This window comes from Heliangelus exortis, chromosome Z, assembly GCF_036169615.1.
Source record: "Heliangelus exortis chromosome Z, bHelExo1.hap1, whole genome shotgun sequence".
Lineage (NCBI taxonomy): Eukaryota > Metazoa > Chordata > Aves > Apodiformes > Trochilidae > Heliangelus > Heliangelus exortis.
The window spans coordinates 52,114,162-52,135,610 of record NC_092454.1 but is presented as its reverse complement, the minus strand read 5'-3'; the positions used below and the strand labels follow the sequence as shown (position 1 = coordinate 52,135,610).

Below are 21,449 nucleotides of genomic sequence, written 5' to 3'. Positions count from 1 at the left end.
GTGCTTTGCTGTGCTGAGAGACTGACATGAATAGGAATCACAGTATTACCTCTGGAAGGTACCTCTGGGTCTGGCTCTGAAAACCAAAAAGTAAATATAAGCATTATTAGCAGCAGTTATTTCTCATATAACTTTCGTCCCCTAGACTTCATCGACTTGTTATTTAAACCTTTCTGGGTTGGGATCCAAACCTTAACAAGACTACAATAATTTGTAGACAAAATACAAATTATTGCCTTCATCTTTTTTTTTCTTGGGAAGCTCAGTGGGATTCAATTGAAATAAAAGTGCAATCTGGGAAAGGCCTAGTGTCTGACAAAAGATTTCAAGACTACTTTCAAACCCCTACTAGTAAGTGCATTGGTTAACAAAGGAATGATGTTATTCCCCAGTTTTAGAACAAGCTTTATTAAAACAGACCCATTTCTTGCTTGTGTTGTCCTTTATTCTAATAATCAGAGGAAAATTGTATTGTTTTCCAGGTATTGGATTTCTATGATGATAAAATGTATTGAGAGTGTGCTACAGTGATCAAGGATGAGACTGCTTAATGTAATTATCTGGTGTCTCCTAGAGTGAGCTAATAAAGAGTTGCTAAGATAGTTTTGTGTAATGTGCATGTTCTTGACAGAATAGATGTTACTAAGGTGTTTTACTCGTGTTACCATATCAGAGAGACAATGTCTTATTTGAAGCTGTCTTGACTTTGCTGGAATTTTAGGAGCTTTCTTGCAGAGTTTCGTTACAGTGTTCATTACAGTAGTCTGCATTCCTAGAGCCTGAGAGATTTTACCAGTCAGGCTCTAGGAAATGTCTGATTTCACCCTGAGAGCCTTTTCTTACCATTGATTCTCAGAAGAGGAGTCAAAAAGTAAGTAAAGAAAATGCATAGACCCCTTTTGATGTGGAAAGAATTTAAGAAATAAAGCATACCTGTTTAAAATTCAAGGTATGTACAACTTTGTTTTTCCCAACTCACTTTTTTTTTCTCTCTCTCTCTCTTTTTTTTTCTTTTTTCTTTTTTTCCTTTCTCTTTTTTTCCCCCTACTGCTTGGATGAGAAGGAATTAACCTTCTAAAATTATGAACAGTAACTGAGTACTGGCTTATCCCAGGATTGACATCAACAGAATATCAGATATGTGGATGTTGTAATCCACTGCTTTAAGATTTTTATAGCATCCTTGTAGCTGAGTGTGGTATGAGTCTATGAGTCTATGTAAAAAGGTAAACAGAATATGATAGAAACAGGCTGAGAGAGATGTTGGCAAGATAATTCAGCTCTTTCCATTTCTGGAAAATGTTATCTTGGATAATTGGGAAAAACAGCACAGCTTTGTTGTACATTTTTCTTCTGGTTTTGGTCAAGCTCTCAGCAAATTTGGTAAAAAATGTCTAAAGGTTCCACTTTACCAGTGTAATAAAGAAGACTAGTGCATTTGGAGCATAAAAAAGACTGTGCTGCTGCTTGGGAACTCCCTAGCTCCCAGGACCTCGGTTTCCAGAGATCTCAGTTCTGTGTGGATGTGCTGTTAAAAATTAGGATATGACGCTGAAGCCTTTGATTTCTTGGAAAATTTTCTCCTCTAAGAGGTTGCAAGTCCTGTGTTAATAGTACTCCCATAGCTGACACAATTGATAAGATATAAATTAGTAATTTCAGGAATTAAATGTTGAGGACAGATTCTTTGGAAGCTGTTTTTCATCTCAGCTGTTCAATCAAAATCTTTCATTGGTTTTGAGCCTGTATGTGATTAAAAAAAAATACAAACAAGTTCTGAATTGCTGCTTTGCCATCAGCTTCTTAGTTTTCTAAGAGAATTCAGTTGTTGTAGTAGTGTTTCTCGCTTTTGCAAAACTTTTGGAGATAATGTGTCCACCTTAAGTTTTTAGGTTTTTTCAGCAAGAGATAAGACATTATATAGCCTCTTGTTCTGTTTCCTGATGGTAGCTTAAATAAAGTGAAAAGGAATAGTATCATTATGGGCTTGTCTTCTAAATGTAATTGCCTAAATATAAATCCCATTCCTCCCTGATACGGGTTTGAAGCAGCTCAGACACTTCATGAACCAGAGATGCTTTCTGCCAAATCAGTGCTTGTTGAGGGGGTGATCCAGACCGAGGACCATGTAGCAGTGCTTTGATTTGGTCTCTGACCTTCCACTGCCCCAGGGCTGAGCTTGCCTGGCCAAAGGGAAATGGCAGACCTGGGCAGTGAGGGGTGTATCAGCTGCTCCCTGGGAGCCTGATCTGAGTGCTTCTGTGGAACAGCTGGCCCATGCCTTGGTTATCTCTCCCTGTTTGGAGCATGGGGTAAGGATACTTGCTTTGGAGCTGAGTGATACACATAATGTAGAGTATGAAGATTTTTAAATAGAAGCAGAAGCATTCTGGCTTACAGGGTAGTGAAATTGTTACCTATATTATTGCCTTTTTTCAAGAAAGCTCATTTTGTACCTCGAAACCCTATTCTTTCAAGGGGTAGATAGTGGTATATTCTTATTTTTGTTTTTATTTTTCGCTACCCTTTAGAATTTAAGTTTCTTTGGTTCAGACCATTCTAGATGCTTGCATCTGTTGTTGTGTGAATTGTGTTTCTAGGTGGGAAAAAGGCTGAGAATACTGTAAAAATGAATTTGCATAAGAGAAGTGTAGCTTGTGGAATAATGATGTGGAGGGCTAGCAAGTGAATAGGAGGAATTATATTTTGATGGAATTCCCTCTGGTCAGGGCTGTGGTGAAAGAAACAAATGTTTTAGAATGGTTATCTTACAGTGAACATTGCATTACTTCACCTGCAAAATCTCGTATTTGAACACACACTTTCTTAATTTGACAGGCAAGTATCTGCTTCCCAATGCAACTGGACAGCAGCTGTGGCAGCCTGCAGAAACCTCCAACCTTGTTCGCATGCGCTACCAAGCACTTGGGCAGTCAGCACCTTCTCTTACTGTTAGTTTGGTGAGTAATGATTTCAAAACTAGCACTGTGCAAAAAAATTTCTATTGTATTGCTATCTCTATTTGTGGGGATCGAACCTGACTTTATTTCCAGAGCAACCTCTCCTCCTTAGGCTGAATTTTTAAAGCACCAAATGCTTTCCTGTTTATAATATTACTTAAGTTGTTGCATGCAGCTGAATATTGTCTGTAGTAGCAGTAACTCTGGTGTATTGAACAGACTGTTGCTTTATTATAGATGTTTGCATTTAAATGGTTTCTTTCCATTAACAAAAAAAAAAAAAAAAAAGGCCATGCTTTCTAATACAGCAATAGAGCTAACTGTCTTTTCTCCTGAGCATTCTTTTCTATCAATGGCTTTGTTTCCCCTTTCTGCAGGAGTTTGTCCTTGGGAGAACATGGGTAACACATAAGCTTAATTAAGACTTTCAGAAAAAATAAGGGAAGAGGAAAGGGCAAGAGGTGCCTCACACACTTGAACATGCAGCTTTTTCTTTTCAAGCTGCTTTGTGGTTCTGAAATGTAGTGCAGGACCCCGTATATTAATCTGTACTATTTACTTAAAATAAACACATTTTGGTTGTGTAAAAAAACAGGAAAGTTTTCTTAATGTCTCCCCTTCCTTCTGTCTCTTGACTGGTTACTAAAACTTCGCTGATCCATGCCCACTTTCTAGGGGAAAATTGCCTTTTTTTTTTCTTGCACAACGTTCATTTTAAAGAAGGCTATGTGCAGACAGTGCTGAACAGATACTACCACAATGCCAGTTTTTCATATTGTATTGGCATGTAGATGACTGGTTTCTGCATGAATCTGTCTGAAATAGTATTTCACTTTCTTCAATGAATTTGCACTTACGAATATAATCATGGTTTCTGCTTAGCGGTGGTATTAACTGTTAGTGAATTTAGGGCAGATGTGGGGCATGCTCATTACAAACATTTGTTTCTGTTGGACACTCTATGTTTTGAGCCCTAATATTTTCCAGGGAGCTAAGTATAAACTGTGGTATTTTGTTTTCTAGCTTGTTAGGAGAAACAGTTAATTGAGATGGAAGTATTTGGATTACATATAGTCAAAATGAAAAGGGAAGTAGATGAATGCCCAGAAATCAATTTAAATTGCATCTAAATTGTAAATATTTTCCTTCTTTTCTGTGGTTGGGAATTAAAAAATAATTTATTACAATAATCTAAACTAAGTAATTTTTAAAGGTGCTTTGTTGGTATTTAATTCTCTGTTTCTGGTTGCACATTATTAGGTGTCATGCTGCTAGCAATTTTGTGCTTTTGTTTTGGTGTAATGCGTAGACTGTTGGCAGACTTAAACTATATTCAGCAGCAATCTGACAAAAAGCATTATAAATGGTCATAAAACACAGAGTAATAAAAAACTTAGTGAGCCATTCTTCCTCTGGGGCCTTTCACTCATCACCTATGAATTCTTGGGGCACATTGGTCTACCACAGACCTTTTCCTTTCTGTCCTTCCACATCTTTTCATCTGAGCATCTTCTTTCACGCTGGTGCAAAAGCAGGTGTGAGCATCTATGCAAATCTGAGCAGATTGTGCACAGGATGGGGAAGCAGGTTAGTCAGAAGTATTTATTCCTTATCTGGAACTGCCAATCAGAATTGCTTCCTGAGGAGGTTATTGTTACATAGTCACAAGGCACAGATCTTCTTAAGCCTCCTTCCATAATTATTTTGCTGTCAGACTTGTGAAAGACTCCAAGCCTTTGACTAAAAGAGGCCGTAAGTTAGGAGTCACTCCCCTTCCTCCCATTTCTTGGGGGTCTTGATTCTGTGCTTTGACAGAGCTGAGTTTGGCAAGACTATTGTTACATTCTAGTAACTAGAGATTTTAATTATATTTAGGAAAGAGTTTCATTTATGTTGAAGAGATTTCCCTGTAGCTGTTCACAGTATGAATTGAAATGAATTTAAATGTAATCTCTCCCTCATCTGAAAAATTACTGGCCCATTATTAGTTCCTCTGCTAGGACTGATTATTTTCACTGGAACTGATAATCTGCTAATGTAGACCAAGCTATGAGTAGTGATTGTGTGCAAGTATAAACAAGAATGACAAGTGAGCAAGTCAAAGATACATACCAGTGTTTAGTAGAATTGCAGTAGATTTTTTGTCTTTTTCTGTCAATAATTTGTAAAAACTTCCCTAGATTACTTTTTGTGTCACAGATGTAAATCCCTTCTGTGGGAAATTATAGATTTTTAGGTGATTTATGGAATATTGATTAAAAATGAGCTGCAGATACTGCTTTAGATTAAGTTTAGCCGTGCACTGTACACTCCTGTAATAAAGGCAGTTGAACTGTAAATTGAAAATACAATTCCCTTATAAAACCATGATTTTCAGATGAATGGGCAGTGTATTGGATTTTCTTGGGGCTCTTAACTCAGAAGTATCCAAGTGATAGGAATGTTGGTCTTCTGGCAAGATCCTGTTGAGCTGTCCACAACAGACAGGCTCTGTGATGGTCACACAGAGTGTTAATGAAGACTCAGTAACATTAAGAGAATGACACAGAATGTCTTCAACATTCACCTCTCCATGGATGGTTGAAAGGGGAGAAATTTTATGAAATTCAACAAGGGCAAGTGTAGAATCTTGCACCTGGGAGAGAACAACCCCATGAACCAGTACAGGTTCGGGACTGAACTGCTAGAGTAGCGTAGAGGAAAGAGACCTGGGGGTGCTGATAGACAGAAGGATGTCCATGAGCCAGCAATGTGCCCTTGTGGCCAAGAAGGCCAATGGCATCCTGGGGTGAATTAGAAGAGGTTAATAGGTTGAGAGAGGTTCTTGCTCCTGCTCCACTCTGCCCTGGTGAGGCTGCACATGGAATATTGTGTCCAGTTCTGGGCCCCCCAGTTCCAGAAGGACAGGGAGCTGCTTGAGAGGGTCCAGCACAGAGCCACAAGATGATTTAGGGAGTGGAACATCTCCCTTTTGAGGATAGGCTGGGGGACCAGAGTCTCTTCAGCTTGGAGGAGACTGAGGGTTGACCTCATTAATGTTTATGAATATGTAAAGGGTGGGTATCAGAAGGATGGAGCCAGGTTCTTCTCAGTGATGGTCAATGACAGGACAAGGGGTAATGGGTGCAAGTTGGAGCACAGGAGGTTTCATATAAATATAAGAAAAAGCTGCTTCAATGTGGGGGTGACAGAGCACTGGCACAGGCTGCCCAGTAAGGTTATGGAGTCTTCTTTTCTGGAGACATTCAAAACCCACCTGGATGCATTCCTGGGTGATCTAGCAGGGAGGCTGGACTCGGTGATCTCTCAAGGACCTTTCCAACCCCTAATGTTCTGTGATTCAATGAACACTTCAATAGAAAGTTAAAGCTGAGGTGAAGGACCAGTTCTGCTTTTCCACAAGTCAAGTATTGGTCTGGTTAGTCTCTTCCTTTCTATAATCAGTGGAGAAACATAAGCTGGATGGCAATTCAGAGTGAGTTTTGTAGGAATGTGGGGAAATTGTGGTAGAGCTAGCTTAACTCATTCTCCTTGCCCTGTAAGCTGGCAGTCTCGCCCAGTTTCAGGCATCTATTTTGTAGAATCATAGAATGAGAGGGGTTGGAAAGGATCTCTAGAGATCAGAGTTCAGCCTTCCTGACAAGCAGGATCACCGAAGGCAGGTCACACAGAAATGTGTCTTCACAGGTCTTGAAAGTCTCCAGAGGAGACTCCACAACCTCTCTGGGCAAGCTGTTCTAGTGTTCTGTCACCCTTACAGTGAGGTGGAACTTTCTGTCTTCCAGTTTATGTCAGTTGCCCCTTGTTCTGTCACAGGGCACCACTGAAAAGAGACAGGCCCTTTCTTCTTGACACCCACCCTTCAGATATCTGTAAACATTAATTAGATCCTATCTCAGTCTTCTCCAGACTAAAAAGCCCCCATGTCTCTCAGCCTTTCCTCATATGACAGATGTTCCAGACCCCTGATCATCCTTGTAGCCCCCTGTTGGATTGTCTCTAGTATATTTCTGTCCCTCCTGAACTGGGGAGACAAGAAGTGGGCACAATAGTCCAGATGTGGTCTCACTAGGGCCGGAGAACCTCCTTCAACCTGCTGGACACACTCATCTTAGTGCACCCCAGAATACCGTGGGCCTTCTTGGCCAAAGGGCACATCGCTGTCCCATGGATACCTTATTGTCCCCCAAGGTCCTTCTCCTTGGAGCTGCTTTTCAGCAGGTCAGCTCCTAATCTGTACTGGTATAATGGTGTTAATCGTACCTGTGCAGGGTAGCTACACTTAACTCTTGTTGAATCTCATTAGCTTCCCCTTTTCCCATGTCTCTCTGAATGGCTGCACAGCTCTCTGGCATATCAGCCAATCCTTCCAGTTTTATACCAGCAAACTTGCTGAGGATACACTCTGTCCCCTCACTGAGGTTGCTGATGAAGATGTTGCATAAGCCTGGACCCAGTACTGGCCACTGGGGCACACCACTGGTCACAGGTCTCCAACTGGACGCTGCACCATTGACCACGACTCTCTGGGCTCTATTGTTTAACCAGTTCTCACTCCACCTCACCATCCACTGTTATAACCCACACTTTCTGAGCTTGGCCACAAGGGAGACACTGTGTCAGAAGCCTTGCTCAAGTCAAGGTAGACAGCATTCACTGCTCTCCCTGCATCTACCCTTTCAGTCACACCATCACAGAAGACTATCAGATCAGTCAAACATGATTTCCCCTTGGTGAATCCTTGCTGGCTACTCCTGGTAGCCCTCTTTTCTTCCCTGTGCTTAGAGATGACCTCCAGAATGAGCTGCTCCATCCCCTTTCCAGGGATGGAGGCGAGGCTGACTGGTCTGCACTTGCCTGCATCTTCCTTCTTGCCCTTCCTGAAGACTGGAGTGGCACTGGCTTTCCTCCAGTCCTCAGGCACCTCTCCTGTTTGCCAGGAGCTTTCAGAAATGATGGAGAGTGGTACAGCAACAACATCAGCACTTGTGGGTGCATCGTGTTGGGGCCCACAGACTTGGGTGTGTTCAGTTTACCCAAACAGTCTCCCATCCAACCCTCACCAGCGGAGAGTCGTCCTTCCTCCAGACATGCTCCCTTACTTCCAGTGATTGTGATTCCTGAGGGCTGGGCTTAAGAGTAAAGACTGAGGCAAAGAAAGCATTCAGCAACTCTGCCTTCTCTGCATCCTCTGTTATCAGGGCTCCCACTTCATTTTCAGCAGTGGGCCCACATAATCCCTATTCTTCCTTTTACTGCTGTATGATGTATTTAAAATTATGTATTTAAAAGAGCTCTTCTTCTTTTTTATATCCCTAGCTAGATGTAATTCAAAGAGGACTCTGGCCATCCTTGTTACTCTTGTATGTATCTTGACAACATTCCTGTAATTCTCTCAAGTGAGAGGCCAGTCCCTTTTTCCACATACATTTGACACATTTCAGGGGAGGATAAATCAGCCCCTTAAAATGCTTCTATTGGAGTGGTTTGAACTTAAGAGTTGCTGCCTCATTCAGCCTTCAAAGTTTGGGAGTAATTTTTCTAACTGCTCCCAGGCCTCCTGCCTCTTCCAAAGTGTTTATGAATACCTGTTACTATTTACTGCTTTGACATGAGCATTTTTACTCCTGCTACTGGAATTTTTTGAAAATATTTCAAAGAAATAAACTGATCTGTTTTAATATTTCATTGTAAATGCCAAGTGTTGAAAATTATGATAATGAGCCTTAAACTGTCTGAGCAAATACTTGCTGTTTTAGAAGCAGAAAGATTTTTTGTCTTTGGCATGAATTTAATGCAATTCCTGATTTTAGCATGATCTGGATAGCTAATGCATAAAAACCAAGAGAAAATGAAGTATCTATATGATAAGGGTGATAAATATGTACCTGGAAGGAAAGGAGTTTGTCCAAATGAATTGGGTAAAACTTCTGAAGATTTGCTTTGTGTTAATTATAAAAATTCCTGGTTTGGATTATTGTTTTTTAATAATAAAAAAGTAGTATTATATTGTGAAAAGCATTGTTTTCAATTCAGTCTATACACTAAAAACACAAAACCGAAACCACTAAAAAATTCACCAACAATGATTCCTCACAGTGAGCTGTTTAAGAAGTGTATTTCATGATTACTGAATGGTAACTTGCTTTTTGAAATTTCCAATTTACAATTTTATTTTGTAATAAAAATACACTGTAAAAAAGATCCTCAATTAAAACAAGTACATTCTAATATACTTGGCTTTTAAATTCAGCCAGGACAGGTTGCGTAACATCAGCTTTATGGCAAGGTTTCATATGTGGTTCTTTTGTGGATGAGGTAGAGCAAACTCTGAAATGCATGCTGTTTCTTCTTGGAAACTTGCAAGATGTCAGTGAAATAATTAAATTTTTTCTTTGTTTAATAATGGAACATCTTTCACTACTTGTAAATAGTATTTAGTAATTTACCAAAAATGAAAAAAGGGTAAAACTATCCTTTATTGGATGGTTTATGAAGGGATGTTATGTCTGACTAAAAGCATTTGCTACTTTTCAGCATACTGTTAACCTGTTCAGTTTTTAAAAATTTTTCCTCCTGATTTTTTTTTCCTCATCTTTCTACTCTCAGTACCACCTGTCAGAGTATTTTTGTCTTCCCCCAAGTAACAAAAGACTCTAACGTGCAAGCATTTCTGCTTTAGTACACTTGATTTTTATTGCCATTTTATCTGTGTTAATTTGTGCGAATGGTTTTATGAAAGCTGGAGGGTGTTGATTATATAAAGTACTGTTTTCTAGGATGGATTGCTGAAACAAAACAAGAAATGTTCAGCACTGATGACAGGCAGCTTTATTTTTCAGAAAGGGTGTTGCTGTCTCCTTTCTTTTAAACACTGAAATAATGCTGAAAATTAGTAAGTGTATTTTTGTTAAATATGCCATTAACTTCAGCTAAATTGACATAATGTTGACAGTTATTATGAGAACTGTTTCAAAACTAATTATGCTAATTAGCATGTAACTACCAGTAATTGCATGTATTCAAACAGCATTCCAACACCCTTTTCTGTATTTTGTTCCCCAGATGCAAGACAGACATTTGTTGCCTAAAAAGCTGCAAAATTATATCTTACATAAGAAATGATTGCAAACAAATAAAATACAACCTTTAGACACACTAATTGTTTAGATAAGTAAATGACAGTATCAGTTGTGCTTGGGCAAGCCACATAATTAAAAGGTCTTCATTTAAATGTTTTATTTCATCATGGGGAATTTTAAAAATACCTAATTGTCTGTTTTCAGTTTTATCTAATGAGTATCAGGCGTTCCTGAATAAATTTTTAAACACACTTAGTTCAGAGCAAGAGGAACTTGAATCTGAAACTTCAGTTGCACTTAATTCTGTCTCCTTTTGTCCAGGAGTGCTTAACATTCTTGGTTGTGTTTGTGAGCAGCTATTTAATGAGCATGTATAAGGATGGCACTTGAGAGAAACATAAAGATATAATAAAATTTGCTGGAATCATTAATGTTGGGTCTGTCTCTAATAATTCCCCAAAATAGCTAGGTTTTAGAAATATTGAGTCTGAATTGAGGTTGCTATTTGAATGCTAAGCCATAGCATAGATTTGAATGCCATCTTTTTTTTTGACTTAAAACCAGCTCAATGTCTAAGACCAATTACTGAAGATGTTTTTAAAACAGAAATTATTTATTCTTATGAAACGCTAAAATTGCCAAGTAGTGTCAGCACGTTTTCTATGCTTCAACAGTTTCTAGCTTTTACAAGTAGATAATTGTTCCCCCTTGTGTATTTTATTTCAGTAACTACTTACTCATTAATACGAATTTGCATTCATATTTCTTTGTCTGTGGAGATAGAGGGAAATGAACATCCATCTCTCTAAGTGCACTATTTTGAACTCAGTATTTGTACACAGCAAAAGGTTGAAGCAGACCCAGTCCAGAGCATAAAAGTGCAATACTTACTGACAAACAGATGAAAGAAGATGATTGGGCAGTGTTTCACAACTATATACCTCTATTTATCTGTATAATTATTTTAAAAATTGTCACTACATGTTTGGGCTTAAGACACATCTCTAGATTCAGTTACGTGAGAGAGTTCTAGATGTTTCCTGAATTGTCTGATGAACACTAATGAAATAGTGAAGTGGTGATGACCTTGGTTAACTCTCCTCCCATAGAGTGCTTTCGATTTCTGAGAATTGAGAGCTCATCTTGTGCTGCAAAGTACCATAATTTAAACTGTAATGGGAAAAGTACGTAAAATAATAACCTCTTCTCGGAGACTGACTTGGGTTAAAAAGTCTTGCAAGCCATACAATGTATCTTCCAGACATACTCACTTTTTGGTGAAGTAGGTCTCCTCCCATCAGCCTCAATTAGCTTTCAGCTAACAGGTTGTGCTGAGCATGTTCTAGAACTGAAAGGAGACACTAAGTACTGTAAGTACTTTGCAGTTTATTAGAGGTGAATGTAGGTATAATCCTCTTCTGTGTCCTCTTAATGGTACAAAACCAGTAGAGTTCATATGTGTGTAGGAGCTGGCAGTAAATCCCTATTTTGCACCATACTTCTATTTTCCAGACTTCCCATGTAACAATCTTCTTCTCTCATGCGAGCAACAGTGAAAAGGCTCACTAGGACCAGTTTTTACTGTTAGATAATTAAGAGGATAGGGCTGTTAAAATTACTCTTCCTTAGCCTATGTTGTCTTTTAGAATTTGGTCTGCAGGACCAACACAGTCAAGATTAGAAGATAGGTTAAATGTAGTGCTTTACCCCTAGAACTGAAGCCTCTGTCTGTATGTTGGTAGTGACTCTGAATAGGGTCTTACTTTGCTTGTCTGCTGTGATATTCGGGTTCCCCGTGTGTGGTGCAACTTGTGGTTATCTTGAACTGTCATCTAGCATTCTGCTGTATGTCTTAAAAATAAAAAAGTGGAAAAAATAGGAAGTATTGCAAAAAGGAAGCTCAATTTTTATGCTTACAAAATTTGCTATATAAGAAACAAGGAAATAGTAGTGGTTTGGCAATTAGCTATAGAACTAGAAGAAATTGATGTGTATTCACTTAGTGTTTTAAATTACTGTACCTTTCTGGGAATACAAACTTTCTCAAATTGTTGTTGGACTCTGCTTAGCTGGTAATTGGATAGAATGTTATAATCTGTGGAAGACTCAGGAATATAGTGACGAACTTTTCTGGCCTTAGATCAAAACCTTCTGTAACCCCTTACAGGATTTATAGGAGTGGGAATGGGAGATGGATAAAGAAAGTAAAAGGACAGGAAGAGCAGGAAGAGAAAAGACTGGAAAAATGCCTGGCACAAGGATGAATTTAGAAAAATTTAGCTATAATGCTGTCTTCTGTTTCTCATCACAAAAAAAAAAAAAAAAAAAAAAAAAAAAAAAAAGAGAAAACTGACTACTGTGATTTCATTGTAGCCAGTTTTATGGTAATTCAAACACTGATTAATGCACAGTTTTTAACAATAAGGAAATACTTAGTAACAAGTTGCAAGGAGGTTTTCTTTTGCTTCAAGAGTGTGTGCTGATACATGAATCTGCAGTTGATAGTCTGATTTCAACTCTTGAAAGTCTGTGATAAATTTTAAACTGCCAGTAGCAGCTTTGATTTTAAAATACATGAGAGAAAGTAGGCATGGGGGAATAATATTATAAGTGTAGAAAACTCACTGTATACACTTCTGCCTGCATTCTGGATCTGAAGACATAGTAAGAGGTGCTGATAACCTCAAAGTTAGGCTCCCTGTGCCTATGTGGATAGCAGTTGGTAAGGACATTTGGAGTTCCTACAGGGCAAATACAACCTCTCTAACTCTCCTTAGCAATCTTATGAATTTGGAACATATGCATAATTATGATGAGTTGATTGATTAAAAAAAAAACGCTGTGGAGGATAAAGATTTTTTTTTTTCATTTTAGTAATGAAACTACGTATTGTCAAGACTCTTAATCCTAAGTGTTGTAGAAATCTTTTTCCTGGTGTTGCTTGAGAGTAAATACACTGTAGAAAACTTGATTTCTACTGTGGCATTTTCAGTTAACAAAAAAGCTAATACTGAAACTCTTCAAACTTCCTAGAGAAGTTTGGGCTAAAATGATGGATTGGGTTTGGAAGCTGATGGTCAGTTTCTTTACTGTGGGGCAGCATCTTCATATTAAAGGATAGCCAGATAGGGTACTTTTAAAAATTGATGATGTAACACTTTTTGTTTTTCATATCAACATGTTCTCATGCTTATGGTACTTGCAAAGTGATTGTATTGTAGCACAGGACAGAAGCAGGTATTGTGGGAAAAATAACTCATCCCTCAGATTGAAGTACTCCCATGGTTTTGATGATGGCTATAGATCTCAAAGAGACTCAAACTGTATCGAATGACTCTGCTGACTTACAGGCACTGAGAAAGGGAGTAGAAATTTTGTCAAGATCTCTCAGGTGGGAGTGGATGGATGTTCCTCATCATTAATTTTTTTTTTCTTAGTTAAAAGCAAAGATGTATAGCAGGGATTTTTGTGCAGGTATTTTTCAATTTGAAAATGTACTGCACAGCCTGCTTCTGTGTTGGATGATGCACTGCTACAATATCTTATGTTCCTAGGTTTAAAAGCAGATGCGGTTTTACTGACATAAAACTTCTAAGTGTGTTCACTGCCACAGGCTGGCCTGGGCCCATGCTGCTGGGTTATTTGTACCTCTAGGTTTTAGTCAGACTTTCTGTACATTCATGTGAATTCAAATGTCTTATTGTAAATTGTGCTTCTATCCTGTGGACGCAGGTGCGAATGTAGACTTCAATATTGGTTTGTTACATTATCTCTTAATATTCCTGCAAGCCCTCCCTTGGGCTGATATAAGAGCAATTTAAATTGTTCTGACTTCACTGGTGTGATGCAGTTACCATGTTTGTTCCACTCTTATGTGTGCCGTCAAAGTAGATGGATGATTTTTAGCATCAATACTCTTCTCATCTCAGTAAAGCAAGAAAATGTTCTCCTTCCTCTTTTCTTTTATCAAAATATTCCCAATTGTGGTGCATATGTCTATATACAGTCCTATCATATTTTTAGTAAAAAAACATTGCAGGAAGATAATTTCATCTGTTAAGAATTTTCTTTTGTCACATTGTGGAGATTGAGAAACACAGATAAGTGCTCAAGTTGAGTGCTCCTACTCTCACTTGAGTAAAAGATGTAATAAGCAGTAGGAAGGTGGTTAACTGCTACTCTCATGAATACATTTAACCTCTTAATCATTCATGAGTATTTGCAATTGTGTGGTGCAATTGAATACACTTAGTATGTAGACAGTTAAATTCAGAAATTTTGATTGGCTTTGTAATGCACAGAATAACTTAACAGGAACATACTCTTGCCAAGCATGGACTATTCAAAAAAGAATTAAAGTTGGCCGTAATAAACAAAGTTGAATTATGAGATTGTCTGCTGTAAATAAGGGAGGAAAGAGAGTGAAGTTAAGTAAGATTTACCTGCAACTTCTGCAGAGCTGGATCTCAGTCTACTTCATTAATTATGTGGCTAGTAAAAGTATATCCTCAACAAACTTCCCTAGCATGATGCTACTTTTCCAGAAACGTCTGTGAACAGATGTTTTTTGGTATGCTTGTTATACATGCTCTTCTTATGAAATATGGAACAAATTAGAGCTGGTGATTAGTAGTGAGCATTCCCTTTTATTCCTAACTCGTGTAGTTTGTCTGGTTTTTAATAGGCCCTAGCTCCATGGGGAGTCAAGACTTTGTCAAGTTGAACTAACTTTTGAATTAATACTGAAATGATAAAGTGCTGATGTCTAATGAAAGACTGTGTTCTTTTGAAGAAGAATGACCTATAGTGGGAAGTGTTGAATCTTACAGTGGAAGGAAAACCCAAAACACATTAAGAGGAAGTGTACATCTTTAAAGGAAAGTACATTAATATGTTACCTCATTGAGAAAATATTCCGTTACTGCAAGTGTTGAGATTAATACTTCTAAAAAGGAAAATGAGGCATCAAAATAAAGCAGACTAGTTACATTATTGTTCAGACTGATTTAAAAAGAACTTAAACCCTTCCAAAGCTTGTTAACTGTGGTTGGAATGCAGCTTGCCTATTACTGTTTTCACATAAGAACAAAACTTCTAATACCTGGGAGGTATTATTCAGAATGTAACTGTTACTGTTTTGCCACGGGAATTATTTAAGAATTTGCTTCCTTTTCCATATAGAGATCTAAAATATTCTGTTGGGCTGAGAGAAAATAATCTGAAAACATAGGAGGTATGTTCCAACTGCAAACTCTTGGATTTAAAATGGTTTATCTTCCACTGTGTTTGTTATTTGGTATTCCTGTGGGAAATAGTGAGACAAGTGGCTCAGTAACTTTTTTTAAACAGAACATTTTTATAGGTATGCAATTTTTCATTCTTATTGAAGAGAGATCCATGTGAAAAACAGTGTCCTCATGATGAGCCTGCGCTTTTAGAAATAATTTTATTTTACGCCATTGTATAGTTGTGGAAAACTTGGAAAATTGGAGAGCTTGCTGTCTTGCTTGGATTAGCAATTAATTTATGCTTTTTGCTCCAATAAGAAACTGTAATTGATGGAAAAGGCAAAATTGCTGAAGGTCTATTGTAACCAGTGTTCTATAGGTTCATTAATTGAAAGGTACGTAGAATACCTAATTAAAACTTAATTAGAAATAGGTTTGACTCTGCAACGATTATTTTCTTCTGCTTTCATGACTGATACATGACCTTACTAAACCCTCTGAATGGCTAAACCAGAAATAGGTTGGTGCAAGTCGGATTTTGTCCGCCAGGTGGCATGAAAACCCAGTGTGTACCTACGCTGTCCGTGGAATGTGCATCCTTTTCTCATGGATACTCATTTTAATAATTGAGACTGTTGGCAAGGCGTATGTGTTTTAGCATAAAAAGGCAGTTAAGCATAAAAGCATACTATATATATATATCTATATAAATAGAAAACAAATAGCTTTTTTTTTTTTTTTTTTTTTTTCAAAACTAACCACCGTCAGCTGTACTTCTTTATGTGCAAGAAATTGTTGCATCCCTACTCTGACCTGTGGCTTGACAATTCTGTAGATTTATCAACTCTAGAAAGAGAGATGAGTTTTGATAATTAAAGCTCTTCTTTGTTGTGCAGGAGTAGGATCATAACATTAAAGAGGAATATTGAAAACTATTGCTATGAGCTCACAATTTTGTTGCCAGGCTAGCAATCCCTTTTCAGTGCTGTAGCTGGGGACTCACAGGAAGCAGCACATTGAAAGTGTTTGGCTGGTGAAATATGCCTCTTGTCTTTTTTATGAGGGGTGCTTGTTGAGCCCTAAAAGCAAACTATTGGTTTCACATGGAGCATTTATTCCAACCTTCTGTAAGTCCTTAAAATGGACATTAGGCAAATTTATACCAGAGCATAAATGGCCATAGATTAAATACTGTCACTTCTGCACTTTCAGTAGTAAAATTTATATTGCTTATAGTATCTAAAATTGTATATGAATTATGCCTTATTAGTAGTTAATGATGATGTTACTCGATGTTACTCAATTCTGCTGAATTAATTTCTCAGAATTTAAATGTATGTTAATAATTAATGATGAATTGTGTTTATCAATCTCATGATTTTAAACAAGGTGCCTTTAGCTCCTAACTCCTAATTCTCCCTAAAATGGGAAAATTACTTTGTCTGTTTTCTGAAGTCATGTGCAAGTTCATATAGTCTCCCTTCATAGCTTTTATGGGTAAACAAGATCTTGGAAAATAAATCATGAGAACTGAGGGGTAAATTTTCATTACCTCATTCAGGTAGTTTGTGATAAAGCTGACAGAATATCTTGAACATGCTTTCCTGTTAATATTGAAGAAATCTGGTTGTATAATAAAAAATTCTTGCTGTATATATTGTAGAGCTACAGTTCCATATGCTGGTCTGAACATAGAGACTAAGGGTATATCTTCTGCTTTGGGTGGATTACTGCAGCCATTATCTCAGTGACAGCACAACTGGGTCTGTCAATTCCACCTGCTAATTCAGATGAAACATCTCACTTCGAATGCTGTAGCTGATTTTAGTGATACTTGACAGAGCAACAGAGCTTTCAGAACTTGAAGGAAAAAGGCAGATGAGCGGTGTGTTTGTATAGCCTTTTTTACCTCAGAAAACATTAAAAATATCGCATTAAAGAACACTCATGAAGAATGTAAGAGCAGGTAGTGATACTAATTTATGTAAGATGCCTAAGCGTCGATCTGTGTAAAATTCTTTACAGGTTATTTTCATTTTGATTTATTTCCATGATGATTTTTCAAACTGATAAATATGTGCATGTTTTCCAGCTGCTAATATCATACATAGATTTGGATTTCATGCTTCTGTAACTTCACTTGATGATATTCTGGTAATGAGATGAAATCTCTTAGTCCCACTCCCAGCAGTGCAGAGTGACAGTATGGAATATTTTTTGTGAGGATATGTGTACTTGAGTGTTGTAAGGTTTTGGGTCATACAGTTGTTTTTACAGATTTTTTTCTGTGTGTGTGTGGGATAGGGCAAAATGTACTATCTCTGTATACGGTGTTTGAAATTCAATGTCAAACATTGTGGGTTAATTCCTTTAGGAACTGAAACTTACCTTCAGAATGCTATAGAACAGAAACATGGCATCTGTGCTGTATCAGTGTGTCACGTCAAGGTGGCTCAGTTCCTTACGATCATTCAGAATGATAATTTTGTGCTCCTTTGTGGGATTGTAAAGTCATCTTCCCTAGAAAGTTTATGCTATAATCCATCCTTTACAGTTACTCTGAATGGTTTAAATATACAGGTTTTGTGTTCAAAAACTTTTGAAGACCTATGGTGTATCTTCAAGTTTTTAATCAAAGATCCACCTCTGGGAGGTGGTCAACACTTGGATATGAGGAAACTCAGGTACTTATAAGAGAGCCCTTGCATTTGTGGTGCGACAGGAACACTGTATTTTGAATGGTTCATCCTTGCTATGCATTGTACAAACTGTATTAAGAATCTACTAGGATGTTTATGATTCACTTCAGTATCAGATTAGAAGTCTTTCATTAAGAAGACAATCTCATTGAACTTGAGAGAGAACCACTTTTTTCAGCTTTCTTCAGTCCTGTACTACCTCAGTAATAACTTTAAAAAAAGCTCTCTCCTTTATCTTATTTTTCTATTAATTGTGCATTAGCCTTATCAAGCATCAATTCTGCTGGAAGAACATGTACAGAAATTGGAAACTGTTTTTTAACACTTTAACTTGAAGATAAGAATGATGAAATAGTAATTGTGGATTGTCTTGTGGTGATGTGAAGACAATCTGTGCAAAAGACGTGGATAAAGATCTTTAACTCAGCTGCAGAGTTTAGGTCTGCATGAATTTTTGTGTGTATGCTCCATGCACATATGGGTGGTTGGCAAGTTAACTTGCAAAGCTTCTGTTTGCCATTTTCACACATGCAAAAGCAGTTTTTGCAGGAGTTTGTTTCAAAACTGTATAAACACAACATCCAACAGTGCACACTCTGGTATGTTCTAGCTGTTTTTCTCTAATATACTTAGAGAAGGACTGCATATGAATAAGTGTTAAACACTTCCATATCTTTACATTAATATACTTATAAAAACAAGTATCTTTGGTTATAGTATGTCCACTTAGCTGGAATGCTGAAAATATGGTACTTAAATGTCTTAATTTTTCTACTAAGTGTCACTTGAATAGCTTATCAATGGACAAAAACACAATTAAAAATCCCTGTTTACCAGTGTTGGGGAAAAACACTTCCTATTATTTTGGATTGCAAGTTATCAGATGGTAAGGCAATTACTGCATTAATTCTTACCTATTCCAAACATTGGATTTTTCACCTTTGAGAAGAAAATTATTATTTTTGAAACTAGATGATGTGTTTAAGGTGCAAGAAGTTGCTCTGCTATATTTAGAGGGCACATTACAAGCAAGTTGATCAATGGTGCATAACAAACATGATTTAGAATACTGACCAACAAAATTCTAAATGATTGCAGTATAATTAATGTAAAAATATGATTAAAAAAAATACGCTAGAACAATCTTTCTAAATTTGTTTAATTGTCCTGAAAACTACCTCCTATTGTGTTTCTTTTCAGCTTTAAATAAACATGTACTAAAGATTAAGTATCCTTCTGATATGCCTTTATAAGTTGCAACATAGCCCTAGGAAAATGGCACTTTTAGAATTGGCAGTAAATGCACTTTTAATTGAAAGGTGGCGTTGTACTTTTCTACTTGGCTTTGATCTCATCTCCACTGGAAAGAAATGTTCTCTTTGTTTTCATTCTCCTGCTTCCCTGTATTACCTAGATAGCTGTACCACTATGGATGCATGTGGAGCTGGCAACATGGAGACAAAGGGAAGGGGAAATGGCCAGTTAATGTCACTGTGTAACTCTGATTAAAATCGACAGATTTAAAAGGTAATATAGTTGAAGGCTCCAGAGGAATGTAGCTTAGCAAGAGTGCTGAAATTGTATTCTTTTATTGTAAAAAGTGTAAAACAATAATGTTAATGCATTTCAGTCATAGGAAGAGAAGTGGTGGTGGTGGGCAAATTCAGCAGCCTTTTCTTTCTAGGTTCTTCAGATAAGCTGTTATTGCTCAGTGTTACCCTTTCAGCAATCCTTCATTTTTTGTTCTAAATGCTTTTGCCCCCAGCAGTTTTTACTACTATGGCATGTACATGGAGTGCTTCTCAAAATGATGCAGTCTGACAGGAAATCAATATTTTTTTTTCATACTAGATTTGAGGGTGTGATTGTCATAATCCTCATCTTAGACTGTTAATGGGTGAATACTAACCTTGATTTTTATCTTTATATCCTTTAGTAAGTAAGAAAAAATGTAACTTTCTTTTCCTTCCTGCTTGCTCCTCTCTAGAAGTGATTTGAGGTTCATTGTTTTCAGTGGAGAGAGAATATATACATGGTAGAATTTGGTATCTGCAGGCGTAACCTGTATTTTGGAAGTAAAGCATGGATATTTCTTCAAATACATCAGACTTTTGACACTGAAAAATTCTTTAAAGCCATCTAATCATGATGGTAATTCTAGGTAAAGAAGCTGTTCTGTTGTTGAAGTAGTAAGTTTAATTATATATTAAAAAACTGAACTGTGATGAGTGTCATTTCTTAAATCTCTGCAGTGGGAACACTAGCCTTCTTTGTTTTCAATTTCTGTTTATGGTACCTGGCAGCCTGTTTCAGATTTTACACCTTTATTTCTGTAAAGAGGGAAGCATGTTTTGCCTTCAAATTTTATAGTCTAAACACTTTCTAACTTGTAGTGAGAATTCCTGTCTGGAAAAGATACAGGCATATGCATAGGGCTGCTTTTCTGGATACTTAGTATTTGACAAGACTTGCCCTTGTATATCTCCAGATGGGTGGAATGATTGCTTTTGAACATAAAATGCAATCAATTTTACTCAATTTTACTCGGTTTTAGATCTCGAAAGATACTTCTAATGACATAGCCTAATCAGCTATGTGGCTATCAGTGTGATGACAGCTTTTGGGAAAAAAAAATCGATGACTTGTTTAACTAGCAGCCTAGCTGATAAGAAAAGACCAATACCTTTTTTCTCCTTAGAATCTGTGTGTTCAGATGTAACCTTTTAGGATGCAGTACCTACTTTTTGGTGGAGGACAGGCGCTCAGGTCAGCTGAGCTGGTGCGGGGCTCCTGGGCGATGTGCCCAAGGTCACACAGTCTGACCCGGTGGCTGCGGTTTTCTGCCCGGCTCCGGCCTCTCCGCGGCTTCCCAGGTGCTTCAAATGGGAAACCCTGGAGGGGTAATTTCTTGTAAAGTGCTCTTATAGTTTGTTATTACTGTCGCATTTTGCAAGTAAACGAAAACTTACTATTCATCCCTTGCCTGCCTTGAATTGAAAGAAAATGAGACAGAGCAAGGTAAACAAACCGAAACGCTGTGAAATTACCCATGATGGGAATGTCATTTTCCGACTGCTTGTGCTACTGCCGCGGCTTAACATCCGCCTAATGACTACACTTAAGCAATTTTTACCTCTGCGTATTTTGATCCGGTGCTAATAGCGCCGTTAAGTGACACCCGCCCGCGCCGCGGTGCTCGGGGACGGGTTGGCAGCCGGGCGGTGCTGGTGAGCGGACCGGACCGGGCCCGGCGGCGGCGGGGAGCGTGTAGGGCGCGCCCCCCTCCTTTTATCCACGGGCACAGGCCGGACGGGGCTGCTGCACGGGGCCACCGGCAGACCCGGCCCCACCCGGCCAAGGTGGGGCTGATGGACGTCGGCCTCACAGGGTGTCGGGTGAGGGCCGGGAGTGGCGGCACCGGGGACCGGACCGGACCGGGCCCGTTCCGCCGCGTGTCGTTGCCCTCCCCCCCCCCCCAGC

The 21,449-nt window shown here is 38.2% G+C and overlaps 1 protein-coding gene across 7 annotated transcripts in view; it reads left to right on the top strand.

Annotated features, from left to right (window-relative positions):
* The window catches only part of MAST4 (microtubule associated serine/threonine kinase family member 4), a 275,542-nt gene that overhangs the window by 75,630 nt on the left and 178,463 nt on the right, over positions 1-21,449 (top strand). For 6 of the 7 annotated variants that reach the window (XM_071730329.1, XM_071730328.1, XM_071730326.1 and 3 more), the window contains exon 3: positions 2,839-2,960. In XM_071730329.1, the coding sequence (XP_071586430.1) occupies positions 2,839-2,960 (122 nt within the window). Of the gene's footprint in view, positions 1-2,838; positions 2,961-20,932; positions 20,988-21,449 lie in introns of those variants that run through there. The other variant, XM_071730331.1, reaches the window with a different exon arrangement.